Genomic DNA, 25,469 nt, shown 5'->3' with positions numbered 1-25,469 from the left:
GTGCTATTCAGTTCCGGAAGATCTCCCCATTACTGAACATTTGTTACCTAGCGCCATGACGTCCTATGAGTACAGAGCTCTGATCAGCAGAGATAAATAGAATATCAGATACAATCCTCCCGTCCAATCACTAGCAATGCTGATTCCGGCCTCACACTGTCTGCTGATCCCATTCATGCTCCATACACAAGGAGATGATAGCACAATACGAGTCATGTCAGTGGTATTCTGTGCTCATCCTGTGTATGGAGATATCACCGTCTCTACACATGGAGGACAATATTGGGGGGTCTACTCCATTATAACATTTGTCTTATAAAATTCTATTTCCAGGAGATTTATAAAGTGATCGAATATAAATGATTCCAATAAAGAGAAATGAGTTCCATCCATGTAGAGAATAGTTCCATTCATTCCTGGGGGGGAGGGGGGATTCATTTTCTTCTGGTAACATTCTTCTCTTCTTCTACAGTTTGTATAATAATCACCTGACAGACAGTTCCTGCCCCCACCTGGCATCTGGAATAAGAAATAACCTGACACTGAGGACACTGAACCTGTCTGGGAACAATCTGGAGGGTCCTCATTTCAGGGATCTGATGGCGGCTCTGACAACAAGCCGGATAGAGGAATTACAGTGAGTATAACAGGACTGACTGAGACAATCATATTCTGGGAGAGTTTCCATTGAAATCTTCCTGAGACCTCTATGCCTGGCCTGAACAGAGCAGAGACAATCACTGCAGATATTTTTCCATCAGATAATTGAACTCACCAAACACTTTGCAATCATGAATATTTTTCTTGTATGCAGGACGTTCCGGCAAACTATACAATGTGGAAGAATTCGGTATATATAGTGATATAGAGTAAAATTTCTTTCCTCATTTCAGTGCCTGTCTTGCAGAAAGGATAGAAGGAAATTACAATGAAAGAGAAAAACATGACATCATACAGATACAGGGGAGGATAAAGAAAAAATGAGTGCATTAAAAACAGTGACCATAGACAATACATGAACAAAAACGAGCTGCATGGTCGAGTTGCCAGAAAGAAGTCTTTACTGCGCCAATGCCACAAAAAAGCCCGGTTACAATATAAATGACAACACCTTGACACGCCTCACTGGGCTTTTTTGTGGTATTGGTGCAGTAAAGGCTTCTTTCTGGCAACTTGACCACGCACGTCTCTTTTGTTCAAGTATTTTCCCATTGTGCTTCTTAAAAAAACAAAAAACACACCATCTTTTTACACAGCAGCCTGTATGTCTCCTGAGGTTACGTGGGAGTTTTTCTTTGTTTCCCAAATAATTATTCTGGCAGTTGTGGCTGCTGTTACTTGGTCTACCTGACCTTGGCCTGGTATTCCCTGAATTTTCCACTCCTTAATAAGTGATTGAACAGTACTGACTGGCATATACAAGACTTCCATTACCTATTATTTGCCATTGTAACCTGTGTGTCCCCTTGTGTGTCTGTACCAAGGCCGAACATTCCAGGGGAGGGAAACTTTTGCTCAGGTCTATTTGGGTGATTTCTGTTATCATTAGGATTTAAAAAGGAGCCAAACAGCTCTGTGATAATAAATGGCTCCTCCATGTCTTTATGGACCGTGCTTTGTGCACTGGTGTGCAGTCATGTTGGAACAGGAAGGGGCCATCCCCAAACTCCTCCCACAAAGTTAGGAGCATGAAATTGTCCAAAATGTCATCTTAAGAGTTCCATTCACTGGAACTAGGGGGCCAAGCCCAACCCCTGAAAAACAACCCCACACCATAATCCCCCCTCCACCAAACCTTACACTTGGCACAATGATGTCAGGCAAGTACCGTTCTCCTGGCCACCGCCAAACCCAGACATAGCCATCGAATTGCCAGACAGAGAAGCATGATTGGTCACTCCAGAGAACATGTGTCCACTGCTCTAGAGTCCAGTGGCGGCGTGCTTTACACCACGGCATCTGACACTTTGCATTGCACTTGGTGATGGAAGGCTTGGATGCAGCTGCTCGGCCATGGAAACCCATTCCATGAAGCTCTCTACGCACTGTTGTTGGGCTCATCTGAAGGCCACACCAAGTTTGGAGGTCTTTAGCTATTGACTCTGCAGACAGTTGGCAACTTCTGTGCGCTTCAGCATGCGCTGACCCCGCCCTGTCATGTGACATGGAATGCACGAGCAGTCTGGGAGAGTTTAGCAGCAGGAGATGCACCAGTTACAGCTCTGACCGGGGCATGCGGGGATTCTTTCTCAGGCTGTTGCAGGCATGTTATCTATGTGGAGCACGTGAGTGGATTATTATTTCATATATTGCACTTTTCAATAAAAACACTCATAGCTCTAGTCTTTGTGCTTGTATTGTTTTTCTTTTTGTTGGAGGCTAAACTGAACCTACTTATACTTGGTCTTATGTTCATATCTCTGATGAAAACAGGGATTGGTGATTTAGCCATGCAATTTTATTTTACCCAAAATACCCCCAGCTGCCTGTCTGTCTGTCCATGTATGTGTGTTCATCCTCCCAATTTATGTCCACCAATCAGTGTTCATCATCATGTCATTTTGTGTCTCTGCCCATCAGTCTGTGTGGGTTTCGGTGTATTATGAAGAACAATCCTCTGATATAAATGAATATAGATGGAGAAATACAGTTGTAGTCCCAGGGATTCATATAATCAGTCATTTTCTACATGTTCAGGGCCTCCTATACACCGTCTGACCTGCTATAGCATTAGGAAAGCCAGAACCTGATTGGCTAATGTAGTATATGTATAAATAGTTCTACAGACTTTTGACAGGAGGTTCTTTATGATCTGGAGTGCAGTAATTAAGCCTGTGAATAAAATATAAAAAACAATAATAATCATCATACATTTCTCATTATTACACCTCAGCAAATAAAAGAAATGAGATTGATCTGATGACCATTTCTATCCTCTCTTCTAGGATCAGGAACAATCGTCTGTCAGATGAAGCTAAAAGAAACCTGGAAAGGCTGGAATCCCTCCGACCAGGACTGAAGGTTGTCATATGATGACCCTAGAGGAAGGATCTCTGCTACATCTGTGAATGGAGTCGGGACATTGCATGGGATGACGAGAAGCATAAGATTCAGAAAAGGGAAACCCGACGCAAGAGGAGAATGAAACATACACTATGAAAAAGTGTCTATGCAGCGCACAAATAATACTGTAATATACTAGTGTCATAAGTAGATGTACACCATAAACATATATCATTGTGTGTAGGAAACAGATATACTCCAATACCAAACATACATACAAAAATGTGTGAATCCTTGTGTCATAAGTGACAAACGCATGTGCCTAAATGTGCGTTGAAATGATCCAAAATTAAACATATGTCCATCAAAAAAATGAGAACATATTAAGTTCCAAATTCATCATAAATCACTCATACATCCACGGGGTGAACTTGCTGTACGCTCTGTTTGAAATTCCCCGTACGCTATTATCAAACAGTTTTTATAGTGAATTGTGCCTTTAATACTGCCGGGCGTCATGTGATATTCAAATCCAACCGAAGTGCAATAGTGTCCCTCTTCAGTGTCCACACACCCCCGACACACTATTGTGCTCACCTTAATGTCTGACCTATATTCCAGGTCTAACTGCGCTTTTCCCTTTTGACCGGGTAGGTATATAGATGTAACTGCTCTTCCACCGTCAGCTTACTATCTCCTCCAACTCCACTCCATACATATGAAAAAGATACTCCTCATAGTGTAGTATTGTAAATAAAACACCTTTGTTAAAATACAAAGATTTCCACTCACATTTGATAGTGTCCAACTGGGACACTGAAGGATAAACTCTTGTGTGTTCGAATGCTGTTTTCTTATACAAGATGGCAGCCCGTGTGCTTCCTGTATTGCGGCTTGACGTCCCCAGCGTACTCTACGACATGTGATGTAACGCGTAGAGTACGCTGGGGACGTCAACCGCAATACAGGAAGCACACAGGCCACCATCTTGGTATCAGCACAGAATAGAAACAAAATGGCAATGTGGCAGAGTCTCATCAAAGTTTAAATAGCCCGCCGGTGGCAAAATGCTGGTATGCATGCGTGCACGCGACTGCGCACCCGCTAACCGGCCGCGAACGGAGCCGACCGAAGCCCCGAGACGACACACACCTGTGCGCTGTCCCTGACACAATAGCAGTGAATAGTATTTACTGCTATTGACAGGACTTCCTAAACCTATGTTCAGGGTCGGATTTAGGCAGAGTAGGCACGTGTCTAAGCATCCTCCATAGAGGGGCGCTGTGAAGATGCCTTCTCTGCCTATTTTCTGAGGTGTCTGGTGGTGTCCTTTGACAGGATACCACACACCTCAGCATAAGGTTGCCCTATACAATGCCTGTCCAGTGTTTTGGAAGAAAATTGGCAGAGTGACAGCTGTCGTTCCAGGGGCAGCGATAACAGCCGTCACTCTGTCAATTTTCTTACAAAACCTGGAAAATGTATAACCGGTGGGGTCATCTTCTCCATTTAATAGTGTGCAGCAACAACCCTGAAGAAGGAAAAGTCTTTTCTCCCGAAATGCATTGGTTTGATGTACTTGTTGATAATCTCAATAAATGCCTCTTAATCTACCAGCAAAAGTGCATTCTTCTGGACATTGGGCGCTCCTTCTTTCCTATTATTCCAATTCTATGTGTGCAAATGACCTTAAGGCCGTACCAGAAAGGCAGAAGCCCAAACCCTAAAAGGGTTCACCACCAGTATCCACCATTGGGCACAACTGACTGGAGGGACATCTCCCTACCCACCCACACAACTACCCACCTACAACCAATGACTGATCCAGTCAGTCCAGTGTGGGTTTTATAGGGCATCCTTACGTCGGGGTCCTGCCCGTAGGGGAGTCTTAGTGTGATATTTACCTCTATTGTCAATGAGAGAGGAGAGAGAGAGGGGAGTTGATAAAAAGAGGCGATTCTTATAATCCACACACTGATGCAGATGACTAAAAGTAAAACTTTTGCAGATGACTAAAATACAACTGAAACTAAAACAATTGTAGACGACTAAAATTGACTAAAATTAAACACTTTCCCGCTGCCCTACAGCAAAAATACTGTTGCAGGGCGGCAGGGGTGTGCGAAATCACATATTTATATATATATATATATATATGATTTCGCATTTCCATGTAGGGGTGCGTGGCCTCAGCTGTCAATCACCAGGTCCCGGGCGGTGATTACTCGCTGACACCCAGTGATCACAGAGTAATAACGACAGGGGGAGAGAACTGTATGTGTACAATACAGATCTCTACCCTGTCGGCTCCACCACACTGCTTTGTATGGCTCTGCATAGCAGAGCCATACAGAGTGCTTACAATAGAAAGCACATACACAGCCCCATAGTAAAACACAAACAGCACACAGTTAACCCTTTGATCGCCCAAGATGTTAACCCCTTCCTGACCAGTGCCATTAGTACAGTAAATAATAAATAAACTAAATACCCTACTACATATAGGGTCCCCACAAATGTGCACATACTACAATGCCCTATGCGAGGACAAATATATCCCTCCTGCCCAGTGACTACAGTAAATCATAAATAGGGAACCAATATATATACTCAGCGTGCTCAACCAACAATTGTGCTATAAAATAAATAATAGTAAAAATACCAACAAGATATATGTACAGTGAACTTGTATGCAAAAGACAATATGTATGTATATTAAAGTCCCAATCAATGTGCAAACAAATAAAAATTCCAATATGGAAAAAAAATCCCCATCCGCATCCAATGTGAATACCCGGTGATACAATAGTTAATCTTCTAATCCATAGCAATCCTCTGTGTGAAGTGCTCCAATTAGTGCTCCCCCTCCAGAGCCCCACTCACCACATAATTTACCACCATAATTTACCCCACTCACCACATAATTTACCACCATAATTTACCCCACTCATCACATAATTTACCACCATAATTTACCCCACTCACTTCATAATTTACCACCATAATTTACCCCACTCACCACATCATTTACCATGACCATCTTGAATGGTAGGTCAAATAGCACATTGGGTGTTGCAGCACTCTCCTGCAGTAAGTTGGCCGTCTGTGTGATCTTGATACCTCTATACGCTGGTAACGGACTTCAGAACATCCACAGTACTCCTCCACCACCAGAACTTCTGTGTAAATATAAATTGGTGACCTGTAAAGGCTTTTATAGCGTTGCCTATCGATAATAAAAATGTATGAACTTTGTTGCCATGCGCAATTTTAAAGCATGTCATGTTGGGTATCTATTTACTCAGCGTCACATCATCTTTTATATTTTATCTAACAATTGGGCAATCTATTGTGTTTTTGTGCATTAAAATTCTAAAAAGTGTATTTTTCCCAAAAGATATGCGTTTGAAAAATCGCTGCGCAAATACTGTGTGACGTAAAAAATGTCAACACCCACCGTTTTATTCTCTAGAGCCTCTGCTTTAAAGAATATATAATGTTTGGGGGTTCGAAGTCATTTTCTAGCAAAAAAACTGATATTTCATGTGAACAAAAAAGTGTCAGAAAAGGCTTGGTCTTCAAGAGTGGGTGATGTGTGGCATAAGTATCTAATGTTGGCCCTGAAATGCCCGGATAGTAGAAGCAACCCCCCCCCCCCTTCAAATAACCCCTTTTTGGAAAATGGACACCCCAATGTATTTACTAAGAGGCATGGTGAGTATATTGCAGATCTCATTTGTTGCCACATGTTTTTGGAAAATGAAGAAAGAACACAAAAAAATGTATTTTTTCTTTTTTAGTTTCTGTTTTCAAAACCCTGTGACGAAAATGTTATCTGTAAAATACTCACCCTGCCTCTTATCAAATTCCTTGGGGTGTCTACTTTCCAAAAAGAGGTCATTTGGGGGGTTTGTACTATCCTGGCATTTTAGAGCCTCCGAAACTTTGATAGGTAGTGGGGAAGTGATATGAGGAAATATGCCCTTTGAAAGCCTGGAGGGGGCCATTGGATTTTGTGGGCTTGTATGTAGCTAGGCTGCCAAGAAGTCTCTCACATGTGGTGCCCCCATACTCGGGAGAAGTAGGAGAATGTGTTTTGGGGTGTAATTCCACATCTACCCCTGGCATGAATGAGCAATATATCAAAGTGACAACTATGTGTAAGAGAAAAAAAATTGTCATATTCAAATGATTTGTGGCAAAAAATAAAATGTATCATGGATGCAACATGCCTCTCTGCAAAATCCTTGGGGTGTCTACTTTCCAAAAAAGGGGTCATTTGGGGGGGGGGGGGGGGGGTTGTACTGCCCTGGCATTTTAGCACCTCAAGAAATGTGATAGGCAGTCAGAAAGTAAAAGCTGTGTAAATTCCAATATATATACCATAGTTTGTAGATGTTATACCTTTCACACAAACCTATTATTATACCCGTATTGAGATTTATTGTTACCAAAGATATGGAGCAGAATACATTTTAACCTACATTTATGACTAACTTTGAGTTTATTGGATATTTTTTTATAACCAAAAGTGAAAAATATATTTTTTTTTCAAAATGTGTGGTCTGTTTTTGTTTATAGCGCAAAAATTAAAAGCCACAGAGGTGTTCAAACACCACCAAAAGAAAGCTCTATTTGTGTGAAAAAAAGGACATACATTTTGTTTGGGTGCAGCATTGCACGACCGCGCAATTACCAGTAGAGATATTCTTGCTGGAAAAAAATATTTTAAGCAACAGACAGCATGGATTTACGAAAGACAGAAGTTGTCAAACAAATCTGATTTCTTTTTGTGAGGAGGTGAGCAAAACCTTGGACAGAGGGTTGGCGATGGACGTGGTATACTTGGACAGAGGGGTGGCGGTGGACGTGGTATACTTGGACAGAGGGGTGGCGGTGGACGTGGTATACTTGGACAGAGGGGTGGACGTGGTATACTTGGACAGAGGGGTGGCGCTGGTCGTGGTATACTTGAACAGAGGGGTGGCGGTGGACGTGGTATACTTGGACAGAGGGGTGGCGGTGGACGTGGTATACTTGGACAGAGGGGTGGCGGTGGACGTGGTATACTTGGACAGAGGGGTGGCGGTGGACGTGGTATACTTGGACAGAGGGGTGGCGGTGGACGTGGTATACTTGGACAGAGGGGTGGCGGTGGACGTGGTATACTTGGACAGAGGGGTGGCGGTGGACGTGGTATACTTGGACAGAGGGGTGGCGGTGGACGTGGTATACTTGGACAGAGGGGTGGCGGTGGACGTGGTATACTTGGACAGAGGGGTGGCGGTGGACGTGGTATACTTGGACAGAGGGGTGGCGGTGGACGTGGTATACTTGGACAGAGGGGTGGCGGTGGACGTGGTATACTTGGACAGAGGGGTGGCGGTGGTCGTGGTATACTTGGACAGAGGGGTGGCGGTGGACGTGGTATACTTGGACAGAGGGGTGGCGGTGGTCGTGGTATATTTGGACAGAGGGGTGGCGGTGGACGTGGTATACTTGGACAGAGGGGTGGCGGTGGACGTGGTATACTTGGACAGAGGGGTGGCGCTGGTCGTGGTATACTTGAACAGAGGGGTGGCGGTGGACGTGGTATACTTGAATTTTGGAGGAGATCAGCTATAAAGAAAGATTAGAGGAACTGAATTTATTCTCTCTTGAGAAGAGGAGATTAAGGGGGGGGGGGATATGATCTCCATGTACAGTTGCAAGAAAAAGTATGTGAACCCCTTTGGATTACGTGGAGTTTTGCATGAATTGGGCATAAAATGTGCTCTGAACATCATCTAAGTCACAACAATAGAAGAACACAGTCTGCTGAACATAATACTACACAAACATTAGATGTTGCCATGGTTTAATTGCACATAACATGTAAACATTCACAGTGCAGGGAGGAAAAAGTATGTGAACCTTTGGACTTAATAACTGGTTGACCCTCCTTCGGCAGCAATAACCTCAACCAAACGTTTCCTGTAGTTGCAGATCAGACCTGCACAACGATCTGGAGTAATTTTGGACCACTCCTCTTCACAAAACTGTTTCAGTGTAGCAATATTCTTGGGATGTCTGGTGTGAATCGCTCTCTTTAGGTCATGCCACAGCATTTCAATCGGGTTGAGGTAAGGACTCTGACTGGGCCACTCCAGAAGGTGTATTCTGTGCTGTTGCAGCCATTGTTTTGTTGAATTACTTGTATGCTTTGGGTCATTGTCCTGTTGCATCACCCATCCTCTGCAGAGCTTCAGTTGGCGGACAGATGGTCGTACGTTTTCCTGCAAAATGTCTTGATACACTCTGGAATTCATTTTCCCATCAATGACAACAATCCATCCAGGCCCTGAGGCAGCAAAGCAGCCCCAAACCATGATGCTCCCTCCGCCATGTTTTACAGTGGGGATGAGGTTTTGATGTTGGTGTGCTGTGCCTTTTTTTCTCCACACATAGTGTTGTGTGTTCTTCCCAAACAACTCAATCTTGGTTTCATCTATCCACAGTATATTTTGCCAGTAGTGCTGTGGAACATCCAGGTGCTCTTTTGCAAACTTCAAACGTGCTGCAATATTCTTTTTGGACAGCAATGGCTTCCTCCGTGGTGTCCTCCCATGTACTCCATTCTTGTTTAATGTTTTCCTTATTGTAGATGTGTCAACAAAAATGTTAGCATGTGCCAGAGATTTCTGTAGGTCTTTAGCTGACACTCTGGGATTCTTCTTTACCTCATGCAGCATTCTGCGCTGTGCTCTTGCAGTCATTTTTACAGGACGACCATGCCTAGGGAGAGTAGCAACAGTGCTAAACTTTCTCCATTTGTAGACAGTCTGTCTTACCGTGGACACATGAACATCAAGGCTTTTGGAGATACTTTTGTAACCCTTTCCAGCTTCATGCAAGTCAACAATTCTTGATCGTAGGTCTTCTGAGAGCTCTTTTCTGCGAGGCATGGTCCACATCAGACAGTGCTTCTTGAAACCAGTAAACCCAAAACAGGTGTGTGTTTTTTAAGGGCAGGACAGCTGTCAGCAACACATCCAATATCATCACACTGATTGGAGTCAAGGTTGGCTCCCTCCTGGCTCCAATTAGCTCTGGGAGAAGTCATTAAGCTAGGGCTTCACATACTTTTTCCTCCCTGCACTGTGAATGTTTACATGTTATGTGCAATTAAACCATGGCAACATCTAATGTTTGTGTAGTATTATGTTCAGCAGACTGTGTTCTTCTATTGTTGTGACTTAGATGACATTCAGAGCACATTTTATGCCCAATTCATGCTAAACTCCATGTAATCCCAAGGGGTTCACATACTTTTTCTTGCAACTGTATAATACATAAGGGGGGATATGATCTCCATGTATAATACATAAGGGAGGGATATGATCTCCATGTATAATACATAAGGGGGGATATGATCTCCATGTATAATACATAAGGGGGGGATACGATCTCCATGTATAATACATAAGGGGGGATATGATCTCCATGTATAATACATACGGGGGGATATGATCTCCATGTATAATACATAAGGGGGATATGATCTCCATGTATAATACATACGGGGGGGTATGATCTCCATGTATAATACATAAGGGGGGATATGATCTCCATGTATAATACATAAGGGAGGGATATGATCACCATGTATAATACATAAGGGAGGGATATGATCTCCATGTATAATACATAAGGGGGATATGATCTCCATGTATAATACATAAGGGGGGATATGATCTCCATGTATAATACATAAGGGGGGGATACGATCTCCATGTATAATACATAAGGGGGGATATGATCTCCATGTATAATACATACGGGGGGATATGATCTCCATGTATAATACATAAGGGGGATATGATCTCCATTTATAATACATAAGGGGGATATGATCTCCATGCATAATACATAAGGGGGGATATGATCACCATGTATAATACATAAGGGGGGGTATGATCACCATGTATAATACATAAGGGGGATATGATCTCCATGTATAATACATAAGGGAGGGATATGATCTCCATGTATAATACATAAGGGGGGATATGATCTCCATGTATAATACATAAGGGGGGGATACGATCTCCATGTATAATACATAAGGGGGGATATGATCTCCATGTATAATACATACGGGGGGATATGATCTCCATGTATAATACATACGGGGGGATATGATCTCCATGTATAATACATAAGGGGGGATATGATCTCCTTGTATAATACATAAGGGGGGATATGATCTCCTTGTATAATACATAAGGGAGGGATATGATCTCCATGTATAATACATAAGGGAGGGATATGATCTCCATGTATAATACATAAGGGGGGATATGATCTCCATGTATAATACATAAGGGGGGATATGATCTCCATGTATAATACATAAGGGGGGGATATGATCTCCATGTATAATACATAAGGGGGGGATACGATCTCCATGTATAATACATAAGGGGGGGATACGATCTCCATGTATAATACATAAGGGGGGGATACGATCTCCATGTATAATACACAGGGGGGGATACGATCTCCATGTATAATACACAAGGGGGGATACGATCTCCATGTATAATACACAAGGGGGGATACGATCTCCATGTATAATACACAAGGGGGGATACGATCTCCATGTATAATACACAAGGGGGGATACGATCTCCATGTATAATACATAAGGGGGGATATGATCTCCATGTATAATACATAAGGGGGATATGATCTCCATGTATAATACATAAGGGGGGATATGATCTCCATGTATAATACATAAGGGGGGATATGATCTCCATGTATAAATACATCAGTGGCTCATATAGTGAACTCGGTGTAGTTATTCCCCCTGAGGACATCACAGAGGACAAGGGGGCGCTCTTCACGTCTGGAGGAAAAGAGATTTAATCTCCAAACACGGAAAGGTTTCTTCACAGTAAGAGCTGTGAGAATGTGGAATAGAGTCCCTCAAGAGTTGGTTCTGGCCAGCTCAGTGGATTGCTGTAGGAAAGTCCTGGATTCTTTCTTGGATACACAGAATATAAAATTTATAGATAAAGTTGATCCAGGGAATATCCGATTGCCTCTCGGAGGATCAGGAAAGAATTTTTTCCCCTGCAGGAGCAAATTGGATCGTGCTTTGCTGGTTTTTTTTTGCCTTCCTCTGGATCAACTGTGGGTGTAGGAATATAACTTTTTTATTTTTGGCTGAACTGGATGGACTTTTGTTTTTTTCAGCCAAACTAACTATAGTATACAACTCAGAGCTGTTACTTAGGTCTTCCAGCTCCTCTCCTGTTATTGGCTGAGACAGTTTGCCAATCGTCTGACAGGCGTTTTGCACCTTCCATTTCTTCTCCTGTGATTGGCTGAGTGGAGACTCACCATTTCCTTCAGGAGCTGTCCCACCTCCAGTAATTAGCTGAGAGAGCTTGTCACCTGTTACCTCAGGTGTTCCCACCTCCTAAATACTCTTCCGTGATAGGCTGAGAGAGCTTGTCACCTGTTACCTCAGGTGTTCCCACCTCCCAAATACTCTTCTGTGATAGGCTGAGAGAGCTTGTCACGTGTTACCTCAGGTGTTCCCACCTCCTAAATACTCTCCTGTGATTGGCTGAGATTGTCACCTGTTACCTCAGGTGTGCACGCCTCCCAAATACTCTCCTGTGATTGGCTGAGATTGTCACCTGTTAACTCAGGTGTTCCCGCCTCCCAAATACTCTCCTGTGATTGGCTGAGAGAGATTGTCACCTGTTACCTCAGGTGTTTCCACCTCCCAAATACTCTCCTTGGATTGGCTGAAAGGAGTGTGTCATTTACCGCACAGATGTTCAAGTTTCCTAGTTCCTCTCCTGCGATTGGCTGAGGAAACCTGTAACTCACCTCACAGCCATCACACCTCCCATCTACTCTCCAGTAATTGGCTGGGAGAGCTTGTCACTCACCTCACAGCAGTTACCTCAGGTGTTCCCAGATTCTCTCCTACGATTGGCTGAGGAGACCTGTCACTCCCTTTAGTGCTGCCCTGCCTCACAGCTACTCTCCTGGCTGAGAGAATTTTTCCCCTCACAGCTGTGTTCCCACTTCCCAGATAGTCTCCTGTGATTGGCTGAGAGAGCTTGTCCCCCTCACAGCTGTGTTCCCACCTCCCAGATACTCTCCATCACCCTTATATTTATAACCTCACTTGTTCCCCCTCCCATCTGCTCTGTGGTAATTGGCTGAGGGAAGTCTGTCACTCACCTCACAGTTCCCAGCAGTCCCTTCAGGTGTTCCCACCTCCTCTCCTGTGATTGGCTGAGGAGACTTGTCACTCACGTCACAGTTATCACTTCAAACATTATCAACTCCCAGCTGCTCTGTGGTAATTGGCTGAGCAGTCCTGTCACCCACCTCACAGCTGTCCCTTCAAGTGTTCCCACTTCTCAGCTCCTATCTTGTCATTGGTTTGAGCAGTCCTGCCACTCACCTCACAGTTCCTTCATGTGTTCCCGCCTCTGAGCTCCTCTCCTGTCATTGGTTGAACAGTCCTGTCCCTCACCTCACGGTTCCCAGCAGTTCCCTCAAGTGTTCCCGCCTCTCAGCTTCTATTCTGCGATTGGTTGAGCAGTCCTGCAACTCCCCTCACAGTTCCCACAGTAGTTCCCACCTCTCCTTTCCTGTGATTGGCTGAATAGTGCTGTCACTCACCTCTAGGTTCCCAGCAGTTCCCTCTTCTCAGCTCTTCCTCTGTGATTGGCTGAGCAGTCTTGTCCCTCCCCTTACGGTTCCCAGCAGTTTTCTCAAGTGTGTCCTCCTCTCAGCTCCTTCACTGTGATTGGCTGAGTTGTCATGTCACTCACCTCACAGGTCTCAATAGTTCTCTCATGTGCCTCTCAGTTCCTCTCCTGTGATTGGCTGAGCAGTCCTGTCACTCACCACACAGTTCCAAGTAGTTTCCATCATGTGTTCCCTCTTCTCAGCTCCTATCCTGTGATTGGCTGAGCCGTCATAGTCCCTCCCCTCACGGTTCCCAGCAGTTCCCTCATGTGTTCCCACTTCTCATCTCCTCTCCTGTGATTGGCTGTCCTGTCACCTCACAGTTCTCAGCAGCTCCCTCATGTGTTCCCTCTTCTCAGCTCCTGTCCTGTAATTGGCTGAGCCGTTATGGTCCCTCCCCTCACGGTTCCTAGCAGTTCCCTCATTTGTTCCCGCCTCTCAGCTCCTCACCTGTGATTGGCTGTCCTGTCCCTTCCAGCTTTCCCTCATGTGTTCCCGCCTCTCAGCTCCTCTCCTGCGATTGGCTGTCCTGTTCCTTCCAGCTTTCCCTCAGGCAGACCTGCTCTGTGTTCCCGCCTTTTCCAGGCTGAGGGGAGGAGAATGGCCGCTGTGGGGTGTGAAGTCCTCTCTGAGATCTCCGGGTGTTACATCTACATGAGGCGGAGCTGCTGAAGTGTAGCCAGGTGGGGTAGCATTGTTGGTTATTGTTTGTTGGAGAAGACCCCCTGCGTGGGGAATCCATGTTTGCTGTAATGTCATGTAATAGAAGTGTGCTGCTGATCATTAACCCCTCGCCCTCCTGAGGATTCCTCCCTTTCCTGACTAGGACATTTTTTGCGCTACGTTACATTAACTGACAATTGCGCGGTCATGCAACGCCACACCCAAATGAAATTTACGTCCTTTTTTCCAACAAATAGAGCTTTCTTCTGGCAGTTTTATTTTTTGGGCTATAAACAAAAAAAGACTGACGATTTTGCAAAAAAAAAAAAAAAACCTATTTTGGACTTTTTGCTATAAAACACATCCAATAAAAAAAATTGGCAAAGGTGTGGGTTGGGCGGTCGCACGCCCCCTACCTGGAAATGCAAAATCACGCGTGTGTGTGCGCGTATATATATATATATATATATATATATATGTGATTTTGCGCACAGGGCCCGCCCAGCAGTAAATGTACTGTGGGCGGGCCTTAAGTGGTTAAACGTGCATTAAAAAAATTATTAAAAATAAAATTTGGTCATAAATTTAGGCCAAAATGTATTCTGCTCCGTGTCTTCGCTAAAAGAAATCCCAATATGTGTAAATTAATTGGTTTACGTGAAAGTTACAGCGTTTACAGATGGTGGTATAGATACTGGGATTTTTTTATACTAATAATGGCGGCAATCAGCGACTTATAGCGGGACTCGGCGAGCATTCTGACACTGGGGGGGGAACTGACTTGGTGCCACTAACATCCCCAGTGACACCAATACAGTGATCAGTGCTAATACAAAGCACTGACACTGTACTAATGGCCCTAGGCAGGAAGGGGTTAACATGTGGGGCGATCAAAGGGTTAACTGTGTGCTTTACACTGTAAGGACACTGCTTTGTATGGCTGTGCTATGCAGAGCCATGCAAAGCAGTGTGCAGGAGCTGACGGGAGAGATCAGTGTTGTTTACATACCGGCCTCTTCTCCGTCGGAAATCCTCGGCGATCACCGGCCGGGACCCGGTGATTGACAGCTGAGGTCGCGCTGGGCAGGAAGGGGTTAACATGTGGGGTGATGAAAGGGTTAATTGTGTGCTGGGTGTGATTCACTGTGTAAGCATGCTGCTATGCAGAGCCATACAAAGCAGCATGTTGGAGCTGACAGGGGAGAAATCTGCATTTTATACATACAGAACTCTCCCCTGTCAGAGTTCCTCAGCAATCACTGGGTGCCGACATGGAATCTCCAGCCGGGACCCGGTGATCGACAGCTGTAGCCACCAATGGCGGCGCTGGTAGGGCAGCGCACGTGCCCGCCCTACCCGGAAATGCAAATCACATTGCATGTATATGTGTGTATATATATATATATATATATATGATTTTGTGCTTCCCTGCCGCCCTGTAGCAGTACTTCTGCTATAGGGCGGAGGTGAAGAGGTTAATCATAAAACCACTCGAGATGTCTACAAAATATATACATTTTAATCAAAATTCATATAAAGATAGCACAATAATTCATCTTATTTCATGATATTATTGAACGTGTGACTTTGAAAATGTGAAAATGTTAAAATGTCCTGAGAGATCACTTCATTCTGGCCCCTTATGCAGGTATAGCTATGGAAAACATTACAAATAAGTGCCTAGACTGTTTAAAAATCCAATAAAGCTCTCTCTTACTGTGCTCTGCACATGCTCAGTTCTCCTGTCTCCTTGACACTGTGCCAATAGCTGATTGGCATCTAGCAATTCAATAACTAACAGTCTTAAGATTTACTGCTGCTGAGGGGGAGGAAATAACAGGAATGACACAGACTGTGTCAATGGGAAAAAAAAAGATTAGGGGGAGAGAAGAGAAAAGGAGAGGTGACCAGTCTGTATTGCCAGCGAGACACAAAAGTGTAAAACTTACAAGGGTAGTGTCTTGGCTTATCTCCCAGATACTCTCCTCTTTCTCCTTTGGCAGCAGCACCGATATGAACGTCAGTGCTGTAAAACTTCTGTCAGCCTTCCTCTCTAGCTGAGCCAAGACATACAATCATGACTGGAAATGCACACATTTTAATTACAGAAAAAGACATGAAGTTTTTGAAACTAAGGAGAGGAGGTAGAGTTTTTAATAGGAAAGTGACTGCACTGGGCTACAACAAAATGGCGGCCTCCAGCAAGAAGAAGCAGGAGCAATGCTGGAGGCAATTTACAGCACACACTGATTTTGGTAGCATAATTATTCATGTGGAGCGTACACTCACCAGCCACTTTATTAGGTTCGATTGCTTGGTAACACAAATTGCTAATCAGCCAATCACATGGCAGCAACTCAATGCATTTAGGCCTCTGGACGTGGTGAAGACGACTTGCTGAAGTTCAAACTGAGCATCAGAATGGGGAATTAAGGGGATTGAAGTGACTTTGAACGTGGCATGGTTGTTGGTGCCAGACGGGCTTGTCTGAGCATTTCAAAAACTGCTTCTCTACTGGGATTTTCCCGCACAACTATCTCTAGGGTTTACAGAGACTGGTCCAAAAAAGAGAAAATATCCAGTGAGTGGCAGTTGTGTGGAGGAAAATGCCTTGTACCTGGTGTCAGGGGAGGATGGGCAGACTGGTTGGAGATGATAGGCAACAGTAACTCAAATAACCACTTGTTACATCCAAGGTATGCAGAATACCATCTCTGAATGCACAACATGTCCAACCTTGAAGCAGATGGGCTACAGCAGCAGAAGACCACACCGGGTGCCACTCCTGTCAGCTAAGAACAGGAAACGGAGGCTACAATTTGCACAGGCTCACCAAAATTGGACAATAGAAGATTGCCTGGTTTGATGAGTCTGGATTTCAGCTGCAACATTCAGATGGTAGGGTCAGAATTTGGCAAAAACATGGATCCATCCTGCCTTGTATGCACGGTTCATGGATGTGCAGCTGACAGTAGCAACTGAGTGATGCTATCATGTCAATATGGACCAAAATCTCTGAGGAACTTTTCCAACACCTTGTTGAATCTATGCCACGAAGAATGAAGGCAAAAGGGGGTCCAACCCGGGACTACAAGGTGGACCTAATAAAGTGTCCGGTGAGTGTATGTTCTTGTGATAAAGTGATGAAGCTCTAATAGTATCACAGTGCAGCGTGGTCATTTATCATCAATTACATAAACCTCCATGTCATAAATAAAGATATGTGCTAGTAAAATGACAGGTGCAGTACATACAAAAATCAAATGAAAAAATTGTGAAAAAAGCCAAAAAATTAAACAATAGTGAGTCCTTTAACCCCCCGCCCTCCAAAGTATCCCCCCCCCCCCCTCCTGACCAGGCCATTTGTTGCGATACGGCGCTGCGTTACTTTGACAATTGCTCGGTCATGGAACGCTGCACCCAAATTAAATTTACGTCCTTTTTTTTTCCCTACGAATAGCTTTCTTTCGGTGGTATTTGATCGCCTGTGCAGTTTTTTTAAATTTTTTGCTCTATAAAAAAAAAACCCGACAATTTTTAGAAAAAGAAAACCTGTATTTGTGACTTTTTGCTATTAAACATGTCCAGTAAAAAAAAATTAAAATATCAAATTTCGTCATAAATGTAGGACAAAATGTATTCTGCTCCGTGTCTTTGCTATAAAAATAATCCCAATACTTGTAAATTAATTGGTTTACGTAAATGTTATAGCATTTACAAATGGCTGTATATATAAATGTATATGTATGTATTGGATTTTTTTTTTTCACTAGTAATGGCAGTGATCAATAGCAGGACTGTGGCGGGCATTCTGACACTGGGGGGAACTGACATCCCCAGTGACACCAGTACAGTGATCAGTGCTAATAAAAAACACTCACACTGTACTAATGACACTGGGCAGGAAGGGGTTAACATCTGTGGCGATCAAAGGGTTAACTGTGTGTGCGCTTTACACTGTAAGCACACTGTTTTGTATGCAAAGCAGTGTGCAGCAGCTGACGGGAGAGATCTGTATTGTTTACATACAGGTCTCTTCCCCTTTCGGAAATCCTCGGCGATCACCGGGTGCCGGTGTGGAATTACCGGTCAGGACCTGGTCATTGACAGCCGAGGCCGCGAATGTCAGCATGGATAGGGCATGTGCGCAGCTCGCCCACACCCCCTACCCAGAACTGCAAAATTACATATATACATGATTTTGCGCACCCGTGCCACCCTGTAGCAGTAATTCTGCTATAGGACGGCGCAGAATCGATTAAATAAACACAATGTGGGTGGATTTACTAAAACTGGAGAATACTAATCTGGGGCAGCTGTGCATGGCAGCCTATCAGCTTCAAACCTCATCTTGTTCAATTAAGCTTTGACAATAATACCCGGAAGCTGATTGGTTTCTATGCCGAGCTGCACCAGGTTTTGCACCCTCCAGTTTTAGTAAATCAACCCCAATATGTTTGGCTCTGTAGAAGTGTCCTTATCCTTCCATCGATCAATAAATTGCACAGTTCTTGAATTCAAGCAGCGCCCTTATCACCACAACATGTGCACTGGTTTCGGGTGGAGTGTATTTTAAAACCTTTATGCCCGAAGGTATCGAGGACAAAGAAAAAATCCTCCCCATCCTGTCCTGGGTATATTATGATTCTCCTCTTGGGTCGGATTTTCAGTGTCTCAATCTCACTCTGTTCTATCATTCAGAATCCAAGCTCCAGTTCGAAGCCTCTTCCACTGGAATTGTTATAGGTTAACCTTCAGTTCTGGCCGGAGCTCTTCTAGCTCTCTTAGTTCTCTAATTGTTTCTTCTGACACGGGGTTCCTGATCCTAGAAGAGAGGATATAAATAGTCATTAGAGCTCATTATATTGCTCACACACTATTTCCCAGCATCCTTCAGGACGTCCCTTACACCAACCTGTCACCTTCTTGTATGACGTTAAAGCAGGACTAAACCGCTGAATGCGTTGGCTTCCCTGCCCCTCTTCTGCGTCGCCATATTTAAAACTACGGCGCTTGCCGGTGTCTGCCAGGTATCTTGGACCTAGCAAAGACCACAGTGCCTATGCACATGCTTGGGAAGGGGTTCTGTGAGTGCACAATTCTGCCAGCTTCTTCCAGATTGCCACTATACCGCCCAGTGGTGTTTGTGCGCAGATACCGCACAGCAGTGGCTTAGTAATACACTGCTTCCTGGGATACCCACAATGTAGCCAAGCCAGAAACACGGAAGTACACAAATAAGTAATTGAATTTAATGTATATTTTTTAGAAAATATTGAGTCAATATACACTCACCGGCCACTTTATTAGGTACACCTGTTTAATTGCTTGGTAACACAAATTGCCAATCACATGGCAGAAGCTCAATGCATTTAGGCATCTAGGCGTGGTGAAGACTACTTGTTGAAGTGCAAACCGAGCATCAGAATGGGGAAGAAAGGGGATTTATGTGACTTTGCAAGTGGCATGGTTGTCAGTGCCAGACAGCCTGGTCTGAGTATTTCAAAAACTGCTGATCTACTGGGATTTTCACACACAACTATCTCTAGGGTTTACAGAGAATGGTAGAAAATATCCAGTGAGGGGCAAATGTGTGGACAAAAATGCCTTGCTGATGTCAGAGGAGGATGGGAAGACTGGTTCGAGATGATAGAAAGGCAACAGTAACTCAAATAACCCCTCGTTACAACCAAGGTATGCAGAATACCATCTCTGAACCCACAACGCGTCCAACCTTGAAGCAGATGGGCTACAGTAGCAGAAGATCATACCAGGTGCCACTCCTGTCAGCTAAGAACAGGAAACGGAGGCTACAATTCACACAGGATCACCAAAATTGGACAATAGAAGATTGGAAACTGTTGCCTGGTCTGATGAGTCTGGATTTCAGCAGCGGCATTCAGATGGTAGGGTCAGAATTTAGTGTAAACAACATGAAAGCATGGATCTATCCTGCCTTGTATCAATGATTCATGAATGTGCAACCGACAAATCTGCAGCCACTGCATGATGCTATCATGTCAATATGGTGGAAAATCTCTGAGGAATATTTCCAACACCTTATTGAATCTATGCCCGAAAAATTAAGGCAAAAGGGGGTCCAACCCGGCACTACACACTAGCACATTATAAAGGACTTACCTTGAATTGAAGCCCTCCAGCGGAGCGCTTTCACAGCTCCCCGGGGCTTCCATCTTCACCTGGTCTTCCTTCCGGGTTCACGAGCTGTGGCCGAGCCACGATGACGGGGCTATGGCACAGTGCTCTGAAGGAACGGTATGGGTATGCCGTTCCTTCTGAACACATGCGCCGAATATCAAAGAGGGCTACTATTGGTTCACTTTTAGGAGATATTAATTTTACCTACAGGTAAGTTTTATTATAAGCTTACCTGTGGGTAAAACTATTCAAGAAGAGTTTACTGCCACTTTACCAACCACCCGCCAGTGTCCTTAACAATCAACAAATAGCCGGTTATTAGGGAGCCGGCACCCAACAATGTCCTAAACAAACCAGCTATTCACGCAGATACGCTGTAATGCCAAACATTTAAAATGCTCTGTGCGGGCAGCGAAGCCTCTCTCTGATGGCAGGTTCCAGTCATCACCGATCCCGGTCCAGCGGTGGCAGCAGTTACAGCGTGCAAGCGGCTCTGCATCCTGTGTTCATACAGCCATTAATTCACCTCATCCCTGGGCTTTCCATGAAGGAGACATGCCTAGCATAGCTCCACATCTGTGAGTGCATATTTATTGCTTTTAAATCTATCTTAAGAAACCCCACTTACTACATTAGGCTCCTGTGCGCCTTTCGCTGCACGATGGCCCTAGTCTCCTCTCTGCCAGGAGCCTCTCATGGGGCCTCCAACTGTCCCTGGGCCCTCAGGCAGTGCCTGACGGCCCAAATGGTCAGTTCACCCCTAATTCCAAATAAAACAATGAGGTAACATTATTACATCACATTTGTAACAAATGTTCTGTGAGCACTATGCGGTATTGCAGAATTACCCCACCTCTTCTGACACCTTGTGGTGGTGAAGCTGGGGAGATGAGCAATTATTGGCACAGAACCTTCTTTTGGTACTATGTGATATATCAAATAAATCATGCCATACATGAATGGAGACACTAATATCATCATACACAGGATTATCTCAGTCTATGGAATGTGAAACTTTCCCAATATATTATTGTCTCAGTCATTCCTGTTATACTCACTGTAATTCCTCTATCCGGCTTGTTGTCAGAGCCGCCATCAGAGCCCTGAAATGTGGACCCTCCAGATTGTTCCCAGCCAGGTTCAGTGTTCTCAGTGTCGGGTTATTTCTTATTCCAGATGCCAGGTGGGGGCAGGAACTGTCTGTCAGGTGACTATTATTCAAACTGTAGAATACAAGAATGCTATCAGAAGAAAATGAATTTCACCCCCAGGAATGAATGTAACTACTGCACTGCCAGTGAGGAAATAATTAACATTGGCATGCAATGGGGCCCAAAGTCCTGTGCTAGAGTTCTCCCATAAATCTCTGGTCCCAAAAGGGGCACAAAAAGTAACAAAACAATAGATCAAACAAAAAAAATGAGGTGATACACTATATATATATATATATATATATATATATATATATATATATATATATATATATACAGCATTTACAAAATTTGTTCACTAAACTGCTTTATTGTATTACATTTGCCACATTGGTGACGTTGAAATGTAACAGAATAACAGAATACAGTTGTCGAAACTGGAGATTTACTCCACCACCCTATGCCATCTTGGGGTAATAAAACCAGAGAGATTATTAATTTTTGTCATTAAGAGTCATGTATGGGGCCACTCCAGTACTGTGTGATGCATCCCTAAATCCTTGTACACTAAGATTTTTGTTTCGTTCAACAAAGCAGGCTGAATGAAAAAACACTGAGGAGCTCAGGAGGGGCTCACTGTACTATTAAATGTTAGTACAGAGATCTCCCTGCTGAGCTATTGTGTTTTGACGGGGATGCCGATCAACTGATGTTTTTTCCAGCATGCCTGTCAGGGTCCTGTCCACGGCGGAAGTTCTGGAAGATCTGGCATTTCCGCCAGTACCCTACATGGCCGCAGAAGCACGCATTGGCAAAGATCCATGCGCATTGGCGCATGGACACGAGCCGGACCACGCATGCGGACTGGCGCATAGTTGCGCATGCATCAGGCTCAGTTTTGGGGCCAGACGGTCTTTATAAGGAGGCTCGTCACCTCCTCAAGTTGCTGGATGATCTCTTGCTTCCCTGTACCTTGTTCCTGTTTCTTGTGCTATTGTGATCTGTGATTTCCTGATACCGACTCGGCTTGCTCTTGGACCTGTCTGCTCTGCTTAACCCCTGATCTGACCTTGGCTTGGCTAACAGATATTCCCTTTTGCTCCTCTGTGTATGACCTCGGCTATCCCATCTGACTACGTCTGCTCTGATTCCCACCTGGTACCTGACCTTGGCATTGAACTGGCTATCCAGTAATCCTCTGTTCCCCAGAAGGGTTTGCATAGCTCGCACAGGCGCCACCTGTCTGCAGACCTTATCTCAGTGCATCAGCTGTGCTCCTGGGTGGACCACCAACAAGCACTCCTACAGGCAACCTGTGCCACTTTGGGCCTGACTCCCGCTGTCCCACTCTCAGGGGAGTCTGGAGCCGCAAGGGAAGCCCACTCTCCATTGGCCTCTCACACCAGGTACGTGACAATGCCCGTTCGACAGCAAATGGACGTTGGGTCGGCTTCTTGTGGACAGGCTGCCATACACATCAGCTGAACCAGCTGATATTTGGCCTGTGTGTATCAGGTTTAAATCCTGCTGCAGAAGGGTGGAGACACTGATATCACCTTAGGCAGAATTATCACAGTGTATTTTCTGTCAGTCCTGTTATACTCACTGTAATTCCTCTATCCGGCTTGTTGTCAGAGCAGCCATCAGATCCCTGAAATGAGGACCCTCCAGATTGTTCCAGGAGAGGTCTAGTGTCCTCAGTGTCTGGTTATTTCTTATTCCAGATGCCAGGTGGGGGCAGGAACTGTCTGTCAGGTGATTATTATACAAACTGTAGAAGAAGAGAAGAATGTTACCAGAACAAATTGAATTTCTCCCCCAGGAATTAACTATCCTCTACGTCAGCCTTCAACTTTTTCAATAGACAGGAACCCTTGGAAAAATGTTCATGTCTTGGGGGACCCTTGCAAAAGGATTACATTTCTAGCTCATGGCACATTTGCATGGTCAGTATGTTGTAAATATAATAATACATGAAAGAATAAAGAATGTGGTGTGTCTAGGATGTACTCCTGCTCTGTAAGAAACAATTAGTTTCAATAACATTCATGAAATGGAGAAAGTAATAATAATGGCCAGAAAACATCAACAGTGGAAATTCTAGTGCCCCTTACAGGGGCGTATCTAGTGCGAGGCAAACACGGATTTGCCTAGGGCGGCATCTTTCAGGGGGTCGATGCCGCGCGACAAATTTACATGGAAGGGCGATATTAGTCTTGCCTAGGGCAGTACAAAACCAAAATACACCACTGGCCCCTTACATTCGTAGTCAGTGAAAAAGCACCTTCTCATATAGGTAGTCAGTGTAGTTGCCCCATACATTGGTGGCCAGTGGGAGAAGAATCCCTTATATGAACGGTCAGTGAGATTAGACTAGTCTTACATGGTTGACCAGTGGAAAAATTACCCCCCTCAAAAGCACCCATAAAAATATAATAGATATTAGTTCAGTTAGAAACTCTTATTGATCCAGGAACCCCTTGAAACCTCTGGAGGAACCCCAGGGATTCAAGGAACACTTGTCGAGTATCCCTGCTTACAAAGTTACATGGTTAGTCTTGCTGAAAAAAGACAAAGTCCATCCAGTTCAACCATTAAAAAAAAGTTATAATCTTATACCCACAGTTGATCCAGAGGGATGCAAAAAAAAAAACCCAGCAAAGAATGATGCTCGGAAAAAAATTCCTTCCTGATCCCCTGAGAGGCAATCGGATATTCCCTGGATCAACTTTAGCTATGAATGTTAGTATCCAGTTATATTCTGTGTATCTAAGAAAGAAGGTCTTTGTGAACAGAGCTCATTTCTGTTTATTGTAATCATTTATGTTAAGTCACTTTATAAACTCCAGTAAATACTATACCATATCCAATCTTTATTTTAAAAGAAAAATGCAGAAATTAAAATGTAGTTTTAGTTTCCCTCTTAGTTCTAGCCTGATATAGAGATTGCTTGTTCAAAATAAAATATTAATATAGCGGGTTTGATACTTTAGAAGAGTGGAGTAATAAAATGTTGTTTTTCCCTGAAATTGAAAGGAACAAGGAATATTTTTGGATATTGGACTTCTAGAAAGTGTCTGCCATATTGGATGGATTCTATAGTGATGGGGTGGATCATGGGTGCAGTGCCTGGCCTCTCTCTGACCTTTTATCTCAGGGGTTTGCACTTTCTTCCCATTCCCTTGGAAACACACACAAGGGGTAATGTATTAAGACTGAAGCAGACAGAACAACCAGGAGCAACTGTGCATAACAAAAAGTCAGCTTCTAGATTTCGTTTTCAAAGCTTAGCTGAAAAAGTTAAAGCAAGAAGCTGATTGGTTGCTATGCACAGGGGCTTAATCTTGATTAACAGTCTCTGGACTGGCCCGCGACATGTGCGCTGCCTATCAGTAATAGTACACACTTACCACATATTACTGCGTGTAGTACTGCTATGCTAGCATGTCTTTTTATACCTGTAAATTTAAAAGTCCGAGTTTGACTTGAACACCCCTCGTAGATAGTGTAGCACTACCTCCTTAGGAGTTGCTGAAGATTTTGGGTTCCTCTATAGTCCTGCACAGCCAGGCAACACTCATTTCTCTCAGACACGCATCCAGGAGACAGTAAACTAAACAGTCCTTGAACTTGGTGTTTATTAGGGGAATTGAAACTTGGATAGGGATGAGGGGTGCATGGGATGCCCAATGAGCTGTGAAACTGAGAGCAACTTTTTGGAACTATGTACAA

General features: G+C 44.0%; 2 protein-coding genes across 3 annotated transcripts in view; one reads left to right on the top strand and one right to left on the bottom strand.

Annotated features, from left to right (window-relative positions):
• Window positions 1–454: 454 nt before the first annotated feature.
• LOC149433837 (uncharacterized) overlaps window positions 455–25,469 on the top strand; it is a 190,931-nt gene continuing 165,916 nt past the window's right edge. For both annotated transcript variants that reach the window (XM_089664378.1, XM_089664379.1), the window contains exon 1: window positions 455–637. The gene's annotated coding sequence lies outside the window, so the exon portion shown is untranslated. The remainder of the gene's footprint in view (window positions 638–25,469) is intronic.
• LOC149433840 (NACHT, LRR and PYD domains-containing protein 3-like) overlaps window positions 17,962–25,469 on the bottom strand; it is a 34,421-nt gene continuing 26,913 nt past the window's right edge. The window contains exons 11-13 of the mRNA XM_089664374.1: window positions 23,344–23,508; window positions 21,645–21,809; window positions 17,962–19,252 (exon numbers count right to left, since the gene is read on the bottom strand). Of these exons, the coding sequence (XP_089520500.1) occupies window positions 19,168–19,252; window positions 21,645–21,809; window positions 23,344–23,508 (415 nt within the window). The 3' untranslated portion in view covers window positions 17,962–19,167. The remainder of the gene's footprint in view (window positions 19,253–21,644; window positions 21,810–23,343; window positions 23,509–25,469) is intronic.

This window comes from Staurois parvus, unplaced genomic scaffold, assembly GCF_062004578.1.
Source record: "Staurois parvus isolate SC_StPar_1 unplaced genomic scaffold, SC_StPar_1.0 ptg001903l, whole genome shotgun sequence".
Classification (NCBI taxonomy): domain Eukaryota; kingdom Metazoa; phylum Chordata; class Amphibia; order Anura; family Ranidae; genus Staurois; species Staurois parvus.
Note: the sequence above shows the minus strand (reverse complement) of the source record. Positions and strands in the feature narration are given on the sequence as shown.